Raw genomic sequence first — 17,151 nt, forward strand, 5'->3', positions numbered from 1 at the left:
GAGCAGAGGAGGAGGAGGAGAGTGATTTTTATTTCCCCATCCCCATCACCTTCTCTCTCCCTCCCTCATTTTGGGTCAATGGCACCTCCTGTAAAATCGTCCTGCTTTAAGGACCATTTGAAATCGTACACGCACCAGCAGTTATCGTCAAAGAGACCAGAAGAAAAAACCTGCCCCAGTCCCGTTTCTAGTGTTTTGTAGCCCGTGTACCTTAAACCGATGCTCTGGCACCAGAGCAGCATTGCAGTGGGTGTCATAGGGCAGTGGGCGAAACAGATATTATTCGGTGCCTACGAGTCTAAAAACTTCAACACATTCACCTCAGGGTGAAGCTTGACCCAACCCAAAGTCGATGTCGATGTAACTTGCTGGTACCAACGCCTTCAGTAAACTGTCTCACCTACAACACCAGTCTGACGCTTTTTTCTTCTTCTTCTTCTGACAAATCCCTTAAGGTATCTTTGACTGCAACTTGCTTGTTGGATGAGCTGATTCGTATTGTTGAGTATTAAAATGTGGTTATGGAGTGAGACGAGTGAATGTTACTCGGTTGCGAGATAAGCTGAGGAAAAAGGGTAAAGCGCATTAGAAAAGGAAGAGGAAGAGAGATACAACGTGAGGGAAAGAAATTTGGCTCCACGAACAAGCCTGAGGTGCCGCTCAGCTTGGCAGCGTGGCAGGTAAAAAGGACTTGAATTATGGGGTGGCAATGAAGGCAGATTGGCTTCAAAATTACATCGACAACCGAAGGAGGAATTATAATAATCCCCTTGTAGCGCTCATTGCGCTGTATGTAAGAAGCTAGCCTTCGGATGAGCTTGGCAGGATTAGCCTAGCCAACACGGGCGCCTGATCCATATAACAATCGGCCTACGAGCTGAAGCCTAGAGCCTATCGGTTGCAGCAGCAACAGAGCTACTGAACCAGTCTGCCTCCTCTCTCCCCTTTTTGTGCTCAAATATGTGCTCTCCCCCTCTCCCACCTTAATCTCTTACTGCCACCCTCTTTTCTGTGTTGTAATGGTCGCAGTTGTGGAGTTCTAACCTTCTCAAGATCTAGAGGTCGGTCCTTCTCTTAGTGTGCGGTCATTCCCTCTTAGTGTGCGGTCATACCCATACGTACTGGTACCACACGAAGTTGTGAGAACCAGCAGAGTATTGGAATACTGAGATGAGCTAGGAGTGTTTGTAGTGAAACAAGGGACAGTTTGTACAGTCGAGGGTACTGCTTTGAACGACGCAGAGGGTGGTCTAGACGTCCAATACTTGAGTTTGACGGGGAAGTCGAAGCTCAGGCAAGCTTAGGCTACCGCGGGGAGGAGTTGTGTGGAATTCCTGAATTTGAGTGGATCTTTGTCGATATTACGACCTTAGTTAGGCACGAGCAGATTTGGGAGCTGCGAGATGCACTGTTCCATTCCTCACTTAAACCTGTCTCACACGTTTGTGTAGAGTGGATAGCAATCTGGATGGCAGCGTAATTCGAAGCGGACGCGATTGGAAATTGATTCCTTAGAGACCTTAGAGAACAATTGTGCGTCATGGCAATTATGGCACCCGCACCGGATCAAGCGTTCATGGGTATGCGCATCAACAGGAGTGCAACGGTCCCCGTTTTGTATCCCTCGGCCGATACCATGGGATTCTCCTCAGGTTTGGAAAAGATCGTCGAGCCGTCTGCTTGCGGGACATTTCCTCACTCCAGACCTTCCATCGCCAGCTCTCTTCAGTACCCTTCGTGGCAGTTTCTGCAGGAGATGCCGATCATGGCTGATGCCAATTTTGGCTGCAGCACACCAGAGTTCCCTCGATCGACCGTAACCAATGACTGGTTGAATCCAAGTCAAGGCAGATTCACGACCACGTTGCCACCTTCGTCGTGGGGCCTCAGTGGCAGCCGCGGCATCATGGAAGATGCCAGGATTAGGGATGTGATGAGCAAGTCCAGGAAGAATTTGAGCGTTCAGCGGTTGGACTCATGGGGCTCTTTGGACACCGGGGGCATTACCTTGGATCCTTCGAAAGGCGGTCTTGGTCTGCACGAAGCGTCGCCGAACGTTGACAGATTGGCGCAGTTTAACTCGGACCCTGCATTTGATGAGCGTGCCACAAAATTTTCAAGCTTTGGTGTAAACTCTGAAAAGTACGTGCCACAGATAGTTCAAAGACCAGCTTCCGGTATGGTGCCATCGCCAGCTAAGTTGGTGCAGGGCGCCGCTTTGGAGGAGAAATGTACTGTGCCAGCTGCCGCTGCATCTGTGCAGCCGGAGTTGGAAGCCATTGAGGGAGTAACTGAGGCTACCGTGGACGCAATTCCTCACGTTGAGGTCGAAGTAGCAGCGTTGCAGGAGTTCACCAACAATTCTTCGTGCACGGAGTTGCAACCAGGTTGCCAGGGTGTGCGCTCCCCCAGCGCTGCGTCACCTGCAAGATCAGCACCTAACCATGATGACACTGCCTCTCGCAACAAGCGGAAGAAATTGCCCGGCGTTGACAAAAACCTTGTGTCTCCCGACTCCAAGGTAATCCAGCACCCTGGATATTGTTGGTGTTTTGCCTAGTGGTTTTGTATTTGCATTAAAATTGTAGAGCATGCTCAGGTGTTTCTAGGCTGGTTGTGTTGTCATACAAGCATTGTGAACAGGTTGTGCTTCAAAGTTATGTCTATTTCCTGTTAGAGTGTACTAAGCCTGAATTTTTGGGTACCTTTTTTTTAAAAAAATAAAATAAAATAATAATTTTAAAATTTTGTAGTGTATTTATTTCCTTTACTTTTCCAATGTAGATTGCAGACGAAGAGAACTCGAAGCCCAAGCGGTGTAAAGGAGAGGATGGCAGGCCAACATCTAAGGGTGAGCGATCCTCAAGTGAAACTTCATTCGAGTCAGCTGGAAGTCCAAAAGTTACTCAGAAGGAGGGCAACCAGAAGCTCACGGAGTATTCGAAGCAGGACTACATCCATGTGCGGGCTCGGAGAGGCCAAGCTACTGACAGCCATAGCCTGGCTGAGCGGGTGCGCCGCGAAAAGATTAGCGAGCGGATGAAGTACTTGCAGGACCTTGTTCCTGGCTGCCGCAAAGTCACTGGCAAAGCAGTCATGCTCGATGAAATCATCAATTACGTCCAGTCCCTCCAACGTCAAGTCGAGGTACATCCCTCATTCTCCGCCGTTCTATACACAATTGAAGGTGGTGATAGGGATCTGCTGTAATTCATATCAGGTTATGATGTTAACTTCCACATTTTTTTTGTGTTGCAGAGTCTTTCGATGAAGGTAGCGGCCGTGCACCCTGCTCCTTCAGACCACTTGACACTCGAGAGCCTCCTGAGCAGTGAGGAGGTTCTGCAGTCGCAGTTGTCAAACATTCTTTGTACCTCAGATTCGACAAGCTCTGCAGCGTTTGGATTGCAACAGCTTCCGCAGCAGCGAGGGTCGATGCTAGATGGGCATTGCAACTTCGATCACTTTCAAGCAAATTTGGGCTATGGCTTCGATGGAAGTTCTCACCGCACCATGAGCACTCCCATTGGTAACTTTGCCGAGATGCAAACAATGGTGAACTCTTTCGACAATAATCTCGTCTCGCAGACTACGGGATGGGGCGACTCGCTGCCCAGCGTCATGCACATGGCCCAGCTGCAACAACAAGCTGGCCACCTTGGATCATATCAGCTCCCTGTAGGTCACATGAAGGTGGAGTTTTGATGGATGGCAACAGCATACAGACATTTCCTGAGCCAGGAGGCAATTGACGACAATTTTGAAGAGTCCTGTACAAATTTCTAGCGTGTTTGCGCACATGCGCAATAGAGTTTCTCTACCGAATACCATAAGCGATCGTATGGATGATAGCCTTTCAACATGAACCAGCTGCTATTTCGCTGCCGTAAATTTTCCAGGGGTCTGGTGGATTTTGTGTAGGTGGTCAATTTCGATCACAGCCTAGACACCCACACTTATGCAGTGCGTAGCAGTTTTATCGTGAACACTTGAGCCTCCTCCAGGAACGGAGGAGTCTTCCCCGGCGCCTTGTACAGCGAATTAGCATCTCTATAATGTCGATCTCAGATTTATTTTAGGGCCTATACAGAGATAGCTTACTATCTTGGTGTGAATATAAAACAGCCTTCTCAAACTCCCTAATTCCTACTGTGCTATGGGTATTCGCAATATACATTCTAAAAAAATTAACATAAACGCATTTGTCCTATGCCTCTGACTGTTCGCTTGTTTATTTGCCACTACCCTTTTGAAAGATGAGAGAATCTGCTATGCGGCTGCAAGTTTCACTTTGACACCTCAGGATGGTCTACAGTTAGCTTTGACTTGGCATTGGAACGAAGCGATCTTCACCTCAAGCCCGCTAATTATTACATTGTTGAACAATCTTACGGGAGAATAAGTATCCAGGTCATGTGTGACCGAACTCCTTTCAAGAGCGCACTTACCAATGAGGATGCGCTTCATTCTCATACAAAAAAAACGCTAATCAGCGGACTCAACTCCCACAGACGTCCCGAGAGAGGGAGACTTCGAAGTCCGATGCAATCCAAGCTATAAATAAACCTTGCAGCTGAGTCTGGCGTCGGCAGGCAGTACTAGTTTGACTAATTTGAGCATTTTCTGGAACCTTCTGCCACGAGGATGGGTGTCGCTCAGGTGGGTGTCGAGTGGAGATGAGCCTGCATGGGAATAAGCAAATGGGTACTGTCAACAACTCTTAATGGGACCTGCAGGAAGGCATTGGCATATAAAGACGTTTGGCAGAATCTACATCAACGTTGTGAGAGATAATTGCTGCGTTTCTGGGATCAACATTCAGCTGCTTGGTGCATCGCATTCTCTGCGGCACACTCCTCGAGACACTCGTGGCTCCATTGCTGGCTCTGAGAATAGCTGCAGTCTTGCTTGGTTTTGCTAATCTGGAAAGGTCAAGTATTCCTGCGTGGACTGGTTGGGGATGTTAAGGAGGTGCTGCTACAGACTGCTGGTGCCAAGTCTGTGATGCCACACAACTCAGCAGCCAGTTTTTCAGCAGATCACTGTTTGTTTTTCTTTTGACACAAACTTGGTATACTCAGTGCATTGATCGACGTGAGTGAAGAAACAATGCTTCCAAATTCATAACACCTTCTTCGCTGGTTAACCCTACTGTTACCAAGTACATCTTGTCTATTTTATGGATTATTAGAAGGTCCTCATACGTAGTGGACAAGGTGAGAGGTGCAACTTTTAAATCCTTTTGATTGGCGAAAAATGTGAAGCATGTATGTTTCAGTCAATCAAAGAATGTAAAATTTCTGGTTTCTCACCTTGTCCTCTAAGTATAAAGACCCCCTTGGACTGGTTTCAAAAAACTTTGATTCGTCAATTTTCTCTTAACATATTATTGGTCATATATAATTTGTACTTGTAATCTTAAAATCGTAACTATTTATATTTATGACATTTTATTTTAAATGATTTATAAAAATTAAATACAAATTTTTTAATCGATTAATTATTAAACATCATAGTTTGATAAATCAATAATAAAACTACTTATAAGGTATCAAGACATCCTATAATTACATTAGAGTGGTATTAAATTATTATCTAAAATAAAGCTAACTAAAATTATTTTTTAATATAGGTATTTATATAAATACTTTACATTTTAAAGTTTCTACAAATAAATTTGACAAAAAATGCAATTATATTCAAGTAATTGTAACATGTATCTCAAAATAGATAAAAGTTTCTAACATGTAAAGAATTATAAGACAAAGATTTTTGATATTTTCATTAATGTTATTTAATTCATTATGAAAATATAATCTTTAAAATAAATATTTTTAGTATTTTTAAAATATGTAATTTTTTTCTACATTAGATTTTATATCCAAAAAATACTAAAATTTTAATGTAATATCATCTTTAATATATATATATATATATATATTTATTTATTATTAATTTAGAAATTTTAATATAAATATAAGTATGAAAAAGAAGAAAATTTTAAAATTATTTTTAGTATATAGAAAATCCTATATATTATATTTTACTACTACTATTATTTTAGAATTTATTATTATAGTATTTTTCATAATAGATAAAGTGTTTTTTTATTCTTAATTAAAAAACTTAACAAACAAAATATCCACAAATCCTAGTTGTTGGGATAATTGATTTAAATATAATAGATGGAATTTGATTGTCAATGCAAATCTATTTGGCTATTACATAATATAATTAAGATTTATGAGATATTTCTTAAAATAGGATCTTATACTTTTATATATAGATTCACAATCTAAAGTCAATAAAAAAATATATATTATAGATAAAAAAAAACAAAATAATTCATACAAAAAATACTAAGTAATTTTTTTTATCATTTCAGTTATTATGTATATATATATATATATATATATCCAAATAAGAATTAATTTTATTAAATTTAAACTATTTAGATGTTTAAAAGATCAATTTTAATAAACCACATATAACTTTATTTTTAAAAAAATCTTACTTTAATTATTATTTTTTATTATTTACATTAATATAATATTATAATATATATTAATATGTATTTATTTTTTAATATATTTTTCAAATTACATCTATTTATCAAATTATATATATATATATATATAATCGTATTAGATTATATTTATAATATATTAATTTTTAAGATATTATATAATTACAAGACTACATATAATATTTTATATAATTACAAAACTACATGGCAATATTCAATAGGTCATTCAATATGTGTCCAACTTGCGAGATACATATCTAACTTCTAAGACAAATATTCTACATGTGAGTTATATGACCAACTTGTATAATAAGTGACTACTTATAAACAAATGGTCAACATGTATAATCTGTGGACAACTTGTTAGCCAGGTTTTCAACCTTTCAATTATCTACAAATATTTGTTAAGTCCAATCTACATCTATGAAGTTTTGAAGTAATTTTTCTAAAAATATTATCAAATTTACTTACTTTTACTTCTATCTAATTTTTCTTATTCTTTTAATTATTAATTCCAATATTGATGTCCATGATATTATCCTTGCTTTACAAATAAGTTCTATAAAGAACAATGATTATATGTTAAAAAAGTTTAAGATGTGGCAATTATATTAGCTACGTATTCTGATCTTTGTTTTTTGTGAAGATAGTTGATAGATCTTTTCAATCATCAATAGTGTTTCATACCAAGAAAAAAAGATTTATTTTTTATTTTTTATTTGATCAGTGTTGAGGCCTTCATAACTTTCTTTATATTAAATATTAGAATCCAATCAATAATGGTTTCTACCTCTAATAATTAATAATTCAAGGCAATGCCAAATTAGATTAAAATAACTATCATAACTTTTTTTATATTAAATATTATTAATATCATGCATAAAAAGATTTGAAGTCATACTATATTGAACTTTATTAAAAAATATTGAATCAACAATTGATGTTAATTTGATTACTTGAATATATTTTTTTAATTTTAGAAGATTTTTTTTTAATTTATATTTTTTTATGTAAAATAAAAATATCTAAAAATAGATTTTGATAAAATTTATTGATTTTTTAGTTGATAGGTGATGTTGAATATAAATCTTAGTAAGGACATACTTTAATAAGTTTAATAATAATTCAAAATATAAGATGATATTCAAATACTTAAAATTTTACGATTTATATGAAAAATTCTTAAATTAAAAGCATCTTCTAAATAATAGTACTATTTTTGAAAAGAATCCATACTTATAAAGACTTTTTTATTTTAAATCTAATAATTGATTTTCATTGCTTAAAAATTTCTTAAATAAAAAATATTTATAATATCTTATTATTTGCCACTATCTGTAATAACAATGCATCCAAGGCAAAGTCCAATGCATTTGCTTCTATAAAAATGTCTTACAAAATTCAATACAATATAAGATTAGTGATGTAATAAAATTTATTTTTATTACTTGAAATGCTATTTTGGCTTCTACATTCTACTTAAGTTTGGCTTTGCAAGTCAAATGTATATGTAGAATTATGACTTGAAAAAAAAAAGCTTAATAATATTATAATAGAAATTAATAAAATCCTTAAAATATTTAATGTCTCTTATTATTCTTAAAATCTTTTAATTTATAATAGTCTAAATTTTCTTAGGATCCATTATTAGGCCATAATTTGAAATAATATGTCTTAAGAACTCAACTTGAATTGTATAGAATATACACTTTTCCATCTTTTTCCATCTTTTTCCATCTTACATTCTTCCATATAATTTTCCATCTTTAAATTTTTATAACATACAATAAACATAAATTTCATATTATTTTGTATTTTTAGAATAAATTAAAATATTATCCAAATAAAAAACAAAAAAAATCATTTTAAAAACTCTAAAAAATAATCAGCTAATATAATTGTGAATTCAAAAGGCATGACATTATATTCAAAATATTTTTACTTGATTTAAAATATAGTCTTTTATTTATTTCTTTATTTTATGTATATCAAGTTGTGTGCTTCTTGTAGATTTATTTTTGTATTAGGGATGAATGTGGTATAAAATTAAAAAATGATTTTTCTTTAAATCTTCTTTTTTAGCATGCCTAAAAGCTCTTGTACTTACAAATAAATATTTGTTTGTATTAAAATTATGAATTTTTTAATTAGGTAATAAAAATCTTAATTATATTATAGAAAAATTAAGATTTTAAGAAATACAATTTATACAAAGATTATACTATTTTTTTATATTAAGATTAAAATGACTATATTATAAAAATCTAATAATATTAAATATCATTAAAATATTAAGACCATTTGTTGCTACTTATACATGGATAATTTTATGAGTAATATCTCAAGAAGAAAAACAAACAATCATGTATGCTTTTTATATGCATAGACTTTATTTTCTTTATTAAAGATATAATACGTTTTTGATTGAAGTCTTCATTTAAAAAAACAAGCCAAAGCTTTTGAATCTAGCAAATTGAAGAATTTATAAATTTTAGGTATAAAAGAATTATCTATTGCAAAACAAGGCAAAGATTTTTAAAAAAGAATATGACTTTTACTAGAAGTTGTATAAGATTCCAACATCATAATTACTATTGAAATTGGACAAATTTATTTCTAATATATTATCTTTATTGACAATCATCCTTTACATTTTTTTGTTGCAATGCTTCTTTGGATAATATTAAGCAATGTATTTAGGTTCTTTATAATATAAGTACAATCCTTCTTCACAATGTTGAATCTTTTCTTATATGGTAAAAAATTTAAGATATGTTGCATCAATTTGCATAGATTTTGGTCTTAAAAAAATAAAATTTTAAAATTTTAGGAGTTGCTTTAATGACTTGATTTTTTCTTTTTCAACTATTTTTTTTTCTTTGTAACTTTTTAAAAGCCAATTATTACATGAAATGACTTAAATAATAAATTATTCTAATTATTCTATTTTTGACATAGAAAATAATAAAATTTAGATATTATCCTCTAACTTATATTAAAATTGGTTGATAAATGCTTTATCATTCTAATCCACATTGCAAAGAAAGCTTTAGAATATGGCAGTATTACTGATACCTAATTCTGCTTTTTATAAAAAAGTTACGAATTTTATTTATGATACTTTTTTTCAATCATTCTCTCCAAATATTTCTATAAATACTTCTAAAAATGAATTCAAATTATATAAAAAATATATATATATATATATATATATATATATTTTTTTTAATCAAATATGTAAATCAAAAGAATACATGTCCAAATAGGAGTGCAACAATGTAAAACAATTGTCTTAGGAATGTCAACAAGCTCATGAAGATGTAAAATTATTGCAAACTTATTTCCATTTCTACCAAGTGTAGCATCCATAATTTGTTTTTTTTTCTATTGCTATAATAAATAACCTTAATAAATCTATAACTCATTTTAAAAGAAAATAATTTATAACTTCTAATATTAAATAAAAATTTCTAAAAAAAAATCTTTCTTTTAAAAAAATCAATATTAAAAGAAAAAAAATATTAGTTTAAAAGTAAAGAGTCTACAAGCTTTAAAATATAATAATAAAAATAGAATAATCTATTTAATTTTAAAACAAAAAAAATAAACAAGATAGAAAATAGATAAGTATTCTTTTCAAATTATCAAAGACATGAATTATAATAAAAATTTTAAGATGAAATACACTCTTTTGTCACTAAAAAAATTAAAGTAGATAAATAAAACATAAATATAAGATAAAAACTAAAATATCTATTATCAAATACAAAGAAACTAGTGATTCTTGAGCTAAGATAAGAACATAAGGAAGACATTAACAAGAACGAAGAAGACTTCATACTTGCATCTATATATACTATTTAATTAAAGAACCATGTGAAAATATTCTTTAAGTCATCTAATAGATATCCAACTTGCAAGACACATGTCTAATCTGCAAGACTTATGTGGGCCACATAACCAACTTGTACAACAAGTCATCAATATATGCAACACATAATCAACTTTTCAACCTTTAAATTAGGCACAAATTCTTGTATAGTCAAATTTGCATCTATAAAAATTTTAGAAAAATTCTCTATAAGATATTATCAAATTTATTCACTTTCATTTCTACCTAATTTATATATTAAGATTTTTCGAGGATACAAGTGGTGGCACTCATTCATTGCATGTAACCCTCTTTGTTTTTATTGAAAGTATAAAAAAAGTACAAAGTTAAGTCAACTTTTTATTAATAAAAAATCAAGCAAAGTGCTTAGATCACTAAAAGTTTACTGATTATTTTTGAATTATTGCAAATCCATGAGTATACTTGCAAGAGTGAATGTGAGTTGATTTATTATTTTTTTTAGCAGCATTAGAAGTGAAAGTTGGAAATTGTGCTGTCTTTGTATTTTTTTTTTTTTTTTTTTTTTCTTTTTCTTTTTTTAAAAAAAATACCAATGGTTACAATTTACTTGATAACTCATATCAATACTAGATACAAATAGTAGTTCTAGATAAGCTCTGGAGTTATAGAATAAAGAAAAATATATATATATAAAAAAAAAAAAAAAAAAAAAAAACACTGAATATAAGGCTTTGAATATAGCCTTCTATTGCTTCTTGAAAGTTGTAGTGACAAAAGGTGCACCTTGACTAATCCATTCTGTTGCTATTTTCTTTGATTTGCAAAGAAGCTTAAAGAGGATCTTGCTCACAAATATTACAAACAAATTGCCCTATTCAGAAGTCCACTTCACTGGATATATTCCTTTGTGCCATTGCCAAGTCAATTCCCCTATTTCAAAAGGATGCTTGTTATTTAAGCTGGCATAGAGTTTTCATTGAAAATGATCCATTATTTTAATTCTACAGTAATGAGTCTTTGTAGTTTCATTTTTATGTTTTAATTTTTTTTTAAAATCTAGACAACATTTCATAGAATAGAACGTAAAAGAAGTATATTTAAAAAAAAAATAAAAAAATACTCCAATTACATCCACATTTTTTTAAGTTAAAAGAAAGATTCATAACAATCTCATTTTATTTTCATTTTATTTATTATGCATTTTTTCGTTTTTTTTGGAAGTGTCAATACCTACTCATGTCAATATTTGTAATTTTTTCTCAATAATTTGCAAGTCTAACTTATCACCAATCTATATTTCAGGTTGATAATATCAACTCAGCAAATACATAGGTGAAGCAAATATAAAAGTATTCCTATTAGTAATTCCAACATGGAGCAAGTTACAAAATCTGAGATGTTTTTGCAACCCAAAGACAACATGAGAGTCTTCATCATATTCCAATAGATAACAAACCACTTCCATGCTTGAATCTAAATAACTTTAATAGAGGCTTAGATATATAATTGTATTCTACTATAGAGGTTTGATGGAACAAGCATCTATATTTTTTAGGCACAATTTGCAATATGGCCTAGTGGATTTCAATTCACAATCAAATATTAGGTGATGGCTCAAGTCTATCCAAACCTCCAATAACTGTTGTTGCAAATCAACCCTGTCAGTACCATTGCTATCAAAATCAAATTGCAATGTAGACAATAATTGAGGCTTTAAGTTTTTCTATTGGTTAGGTGAATTTGCAAAACAAGTATAAAAAAATTAGTTTGAAATGCAAATTCAATATTTTTTCATTATTCATATGTTTTTTTTTTTTTTTTTGTTATACTTGCTTTGATACATATGTGCCTATGTTTACAAATATATACAAACATCTACATATATACATAAGAATAAATTGTATATTAGTATATAAAAAAATCATTGAAATTAATATATAACTCATTGAAAATAAATTGTTGATTTTCAACAACTTGAGTATCTAATGTATCATGCACGTGAAATAAAACTAATATTTTATTTTAATAATTTAAAATTAAAATATTAGAGACAAAAAATGAAATTGCAAAGTTGTTTAAAATACTTGATAATTAAGATGTCTTTTAAAGAATAAAAAAAAAATGGAATCAAAATCAAATACTCCATTGTACAAATAATGTATTAATACACATGATTTGAATTGCCAATCTTAAAATTGGTTCTATTTAAAGATGTGCTTGATTTTATTTAAAATAATTAGTGCATTTATTCATATTGGATAAGTTGACTATAGTGATGCTATTAAAAAATATTCCTCCTTGCTAAGGACTTTGCAATGGAATCTGATTCGTATTTACATGACTAATGGATCAATTCTTAAAGCAAGAATTATTAGAGGAAAATTTGCTAGAAACTTGGTATTCATTCCATGGATTACATTAACTTCCACAACAAAAGAACTTCTATTCATTCTAAAGATAAATCAATTTCCAATCCGTCTTGTATTTATAATAATAATAAATAAATTCCGAGGACAATCAATGAAGTACATTGGTTTGGATCTACAACAACCTGTTTTTTTCCATAGTCAACTTTATGTAGCACTCTCTTGATGCACTTCTTCCTACTCTATCAAGATTCTTCTTCCTAAAAATGACAATTTAAATTCCATGCTGAATTTCTTTTCTAATTTTAAAAATTAAATTAATATTATTATTTTATATTTTATATTTTAATTAATTATTTATTGACTTAAGTACATCTTTAAATATTATAGCATATTTATGATTTTTCATGTAATTTAATATTTTTTAAAATATTTTCACAAGTAATTTCTTAAGCAAAATTAACTACTTTTTTTTGCATATCATCCATAACAATGACATGGATTTACCTATCTTACTTCATAGCTGAAAGTTCCATTGTGTATTTTATTTCTTTCTATTTGTGTTGTGTTGTATTTGTATTTGAAATGTATTCTTTGACTCACAAACATATCTTAATGTAACAATGACACAAGTTCATCTGGTTCTTATAAAATGTATGCAAAATATTATTTGTGTCACTATTAAAAAGTGGCTTTATGATGTGTTTCCTTGATACTACCATATATATATATATATATATATATATATACATATAATGACTTATAAACATATACTTCCAAGAAGCTATAAAATAATATTGTAAGATGGTTCAATAACATTTGTATGACATTTCCGGCACTTTGATTACCAATTTTAGCATATGAGATGTGATATATATATATATATATATATATATGTATGTGTGTGTGTGTGAAATATGTGCATAATATATAATTTGGTTATATTGCATAAAAAAATAGATATATATATATATACATTCTTATTTATGTATGTGAAAAGTCATATGATTATCTTTCATATTGAAGAATAAGATTTTAGAAGAACTTGCTGATGAATACTTCTTTTGAGAAATACCAATATTATCTGATATAGCTCATTATTCTTTTATTTTTTAAGATGTTAAACGGAAATTTTAGTCGCACTTCCAAATATGAAAATTCTATAAAATTTAGCAAGGGTTTGTCACAAGATGATTTTAGTAGTACTAGTAATGCATTTAATGATATTTAAACTTTCAAAGTTAAGAAGCTTGTTCAATGTCAGGAATTGCACCTTAGGAACCTGAAAATATATGATTCTCATAATGAACAGAGTCTCAAAGGCAAAAAATTAACAAACTAAAAAAATCAATAAAATGTTGAATTGGAATCCTGCAGTTATTGAGAGCTTCTCCTGCTTAAACTGGCAGTACAAACTACTTATTGAGCACAGAGGTCAAGATGGCCTGGGCTCTGCAAAAGTGGGACAAACCCACTTTGGGGTGGACTTAGCAAGCATGTCTGAAATTTCCTTCAAGGTGCTTTGGAGATCTCTCCATTTGGACCAGTACATTTAAAATTTAATAAACTACAGAAAAGAATGTTTTCAAAAAAAGGTGAAAAAGTACTCATAGAAAAAGGATATTTTGGAGTATAGGATCTGGATTAGATAGGAGATATGAATTTTAAACTTCTTCCTCTGTGAGAGGATAATCCTACATAATCCCTAGTTTCTCAAAGTACAATCCATGTAGACTTCTGACACCTTCATTTGTGGCTACTCTTGCCAGAGAAATTTTGTGAAAAAGTAAAAGTTATAATTCTCATCCTTCATGGACTTGATTGTCTGTTCTTTTACAGTAGGAATTGAGGCCAATCTCATAGAAATACAAAGAAAAATCTCATTCTCTTGTAAGTAGAGAAGTTTGGATTTGCTTCAAAATCTTCTGACATAATGAAATTCAGGTGAAGTTTTGAAAATAAAACTGGTTTGATGTATCAATTTTCCAAGGCTTTGTACATGAAAACACAAGAGGTGACACAACTTCCAAGGTTGAGAAAACCTCACAATATCAAAAAAATACACTATACCATATATATATATATATATATATATATATAAATATACACAGGCTTAAAAAAAACTTGCTATTGTTCAGAGGAATATGTGCTTCCCCTTAACAACTCCATGTTGCCATGTTTATTAAAAGGGAGCCCTTACTATGTGACTTCTTTCCTCAAGGTAGATTGTGATTCCCTCAAAATCAAACCGCTAATAACAAACAATAAACTATGTGGAGCCAAATAGAAAATCCCTTAATCTCCTCTGTGGAGGGTTTCAACAAACAAGGAGGAGATTAAGGGATTGGATTTAGGCTTGGAAGGTGTGAAGGAGGGCCCCCCACCTTGAAATCTAAGCGGCTGCTGCTACCACCACCACAAGATCACCCAACTGCTGGTTTGTGTTTTCCATGTGTATTTTAGGATTTGTGGGGCTCAATTAAACTGGAATTACTATATTGGCTGATATTGGTGTGAGCAAATTCACTGTTGGGAAATGGTCCCACTGTGGGGTCTTAAGGCCTTAAAAATAATGCACCTGCAGCATAGAAGCCTTCAACAGGAATAGGAGCTTCCCTGTGGGTCCTATGTTAAGTTTAAGCTGATTTGCCTTGATTGCAAGGGGAATTGGGCACAGGGATGAGGGGGATCTCACTCATGGCACTAGGCCAGGAATAAAGCAGATCGAGTTGCCAAGCTCAAAGCTCAATGTTGCTGTTGTGGAATGGGAACCTTTTTAAATATTAAAAGAGCATCTGGAAAACTATATTGAATTCCTATTTAAAAGTATACTGAGATACACCATCATATGTCTGTATATGCTCTGCTATATTCATGTGTTTGAGGGTTTTAAAATTAGGGTGGCATTCAAGGACTGGCATTCACATGGTGTGAAGCATGGGTGGGGTGGTTATATTTTTGCTATCCCATTATCTGGTGATGGAGGTGGTGAAGAAGTAGTATTACACAAATCTACTTGGCTATGGCATACAATGTGGACCCCAAAACACAAGCAAGCAGCTGTAACTGCAAGAGATGGGCCTCACTGGGTTTTGATCCCAAAGGGTTGGGAGGCCATGCAAGTGTTGAAAAGTGAATATTTTGAACAAATGTAATTTTGTAGGGTAAAAATACTCAAAATCTAGTATGTAAATAAAACCTAAATACATACATGTGTAATTAAATTTTAATGATGAAACAATGTTGGTTTTAGGTAATGAATTTATCAAAAGTAAAAAATCCTTATGCTTTTACGACTTTTGAATAGTGGCTTACGTGTGAACATAAATTTCATTATCATTATAACAACACAGACCTGATTTCAAAAATATCATTCAATGAAGTAAAATCACACACAACACTCAATTTGATCACCATGGTACGATTCCAAGAAAGTTTCAACACCTATACAAATATTTTACTTAATTTTTTTGTGTGAATGATAATCCCTACTTTTATCACATGTAAGTGCAACAATTTTATATGTTTGCAAGAAAATGTGCAAGATTCTACACAATGCAGCCCATCAAACAGAAATGAGAAGAAGTTCTCTAGGCTTGTGTGAACCACAATCATCACCGTGGGTTATTTTGAGAATGATGCTTCCAGCTTGTAAATGTTTGTGAAAATCACATGAATTGGTCCATGAAAGTCATGTTTTATAGCGCCTTTGGGTAGATTTCTAGGATGTGACTTTGTGTAGCAGTGAGCAGTGGCGGCGGCGCTACAGAATAGCATGGCGGTGCCCCAGCGCGGCTCGAGCTCGGGTCCACGACGCGCTGTCTCGCGCCTGAATCTTCGCCTCGCGGTGGTTGCCACCCTCTTCAAATTTTCTACTTAACACGACTCGGTCCAGGATCCCGCTAGTTCGTCGCAACACTCCCAGCTTAGCTCAGAGAATCCGCGGCCTGATCCACAGCGAAAATTAGCTCCGAGCTCAGTTTCGTCGCCTTCGCGCATCCCTGAACCATGTTTCTAGACAACTCGTCTAGATTGTGGCGATTCGTGTTCATGTGCAACTAAATGGTTCTTCATGGATGGCGCTAGTATAATTGGGGAAGTTCTTCGCTTTGGCGGTGCAGCAATGACCTCCTGCAACCAGTCCAGGAGAGCGTGAATAGTTTGGAATGCTGCAGTAGACTTGCATGTCGCATGCACTAGCTGACTTGAAGTGTGATTCGAATATCGCCAGCAGCTGAAATGGCCGAGCGAGTGAATACTGGGTCGTTGGACCTTCGGGGAGCTGTATCTAGCACCGCTGGGGCGAGAAGTGGGTGCGGCATTCAGGAAGAATGCAGTACTGTCCACCAGGACACCGTTTCATCTAGTTCCATGAAGCAGTCAGCTGGATTGGGCCACGGATCTTC

At 33.1% G+C, this 17,151-nt stretch overlaps 1 protein-coding gene across 1 annotated transcript; it reads left to right on the plus strand.

Moving 5' to 3' along the window:
• The first annotated feature begins 892 nt into the window (after nucleotides 1–892).
• LOC112291941 (uncharacterized) lies at nucleotides 893–4,197 on the plus strand. Its single transcript, XM_024539970.2, has 3 exons — nucleotides 893–2,521; nucleotides 2,785–3,147; nucleotides 3,259–4,197. The coding sequence occupies exons 1-3, from the start codon at nucleotides 1,541–1,543 to the stop codon at nucleotides 3,703–3,705; spliced, it is 1,791 nt and encodes a 596-aa protein (XP_024395738.1). The 5' UTR covers nucleotides 893–1,540; the 3' UTR covers nucleotides 3,706–4,197.
• The last annotated feature ends 12,954 nt before the right edge of the window (nucleotides 4,198–17,151 follow it).

This window comes from Physcomitrium patens, chromosome 14 (assembly GCF_059467195.1).
Source record: "Physcomitrium patens ecotype Gransden chromosome 14, ASM5946719v1, whole genome shotgun sequence".
NCBI classification, from domain to species: domain Eukaryota; kingdom Viridiplantae; phylum Streptophyta; class Bryopsida; order Funariales; family Funariaceae; genus Physcomitrium; species Physcomitrium patens.

Bases quoted from the DNA above. Each gene is read 5' to 3' on its own strand.
- LOC112291941 (XM_024539970.2), top strand. From the start codon at position 1,541: ATGGCAATTATGGCACCCGCACCGGATCAAGCGTTCATGGGTATGCGC. The intron at 2,522-2,784 runs GTAATCCAGCAC...TTTCCAATGTAG, and splicing joins TTGTGTCTCCCGACTCCAAG to ATTGCAGACGAAGAGAACTC. The intron at 3,148-3,258 runs GTACATCCCTCA...TTTGTGTTGCAG, and splicing joins CCCTCCAACGTCAAGTCGAG to AGTCTTTCGATGAAGGTAGC.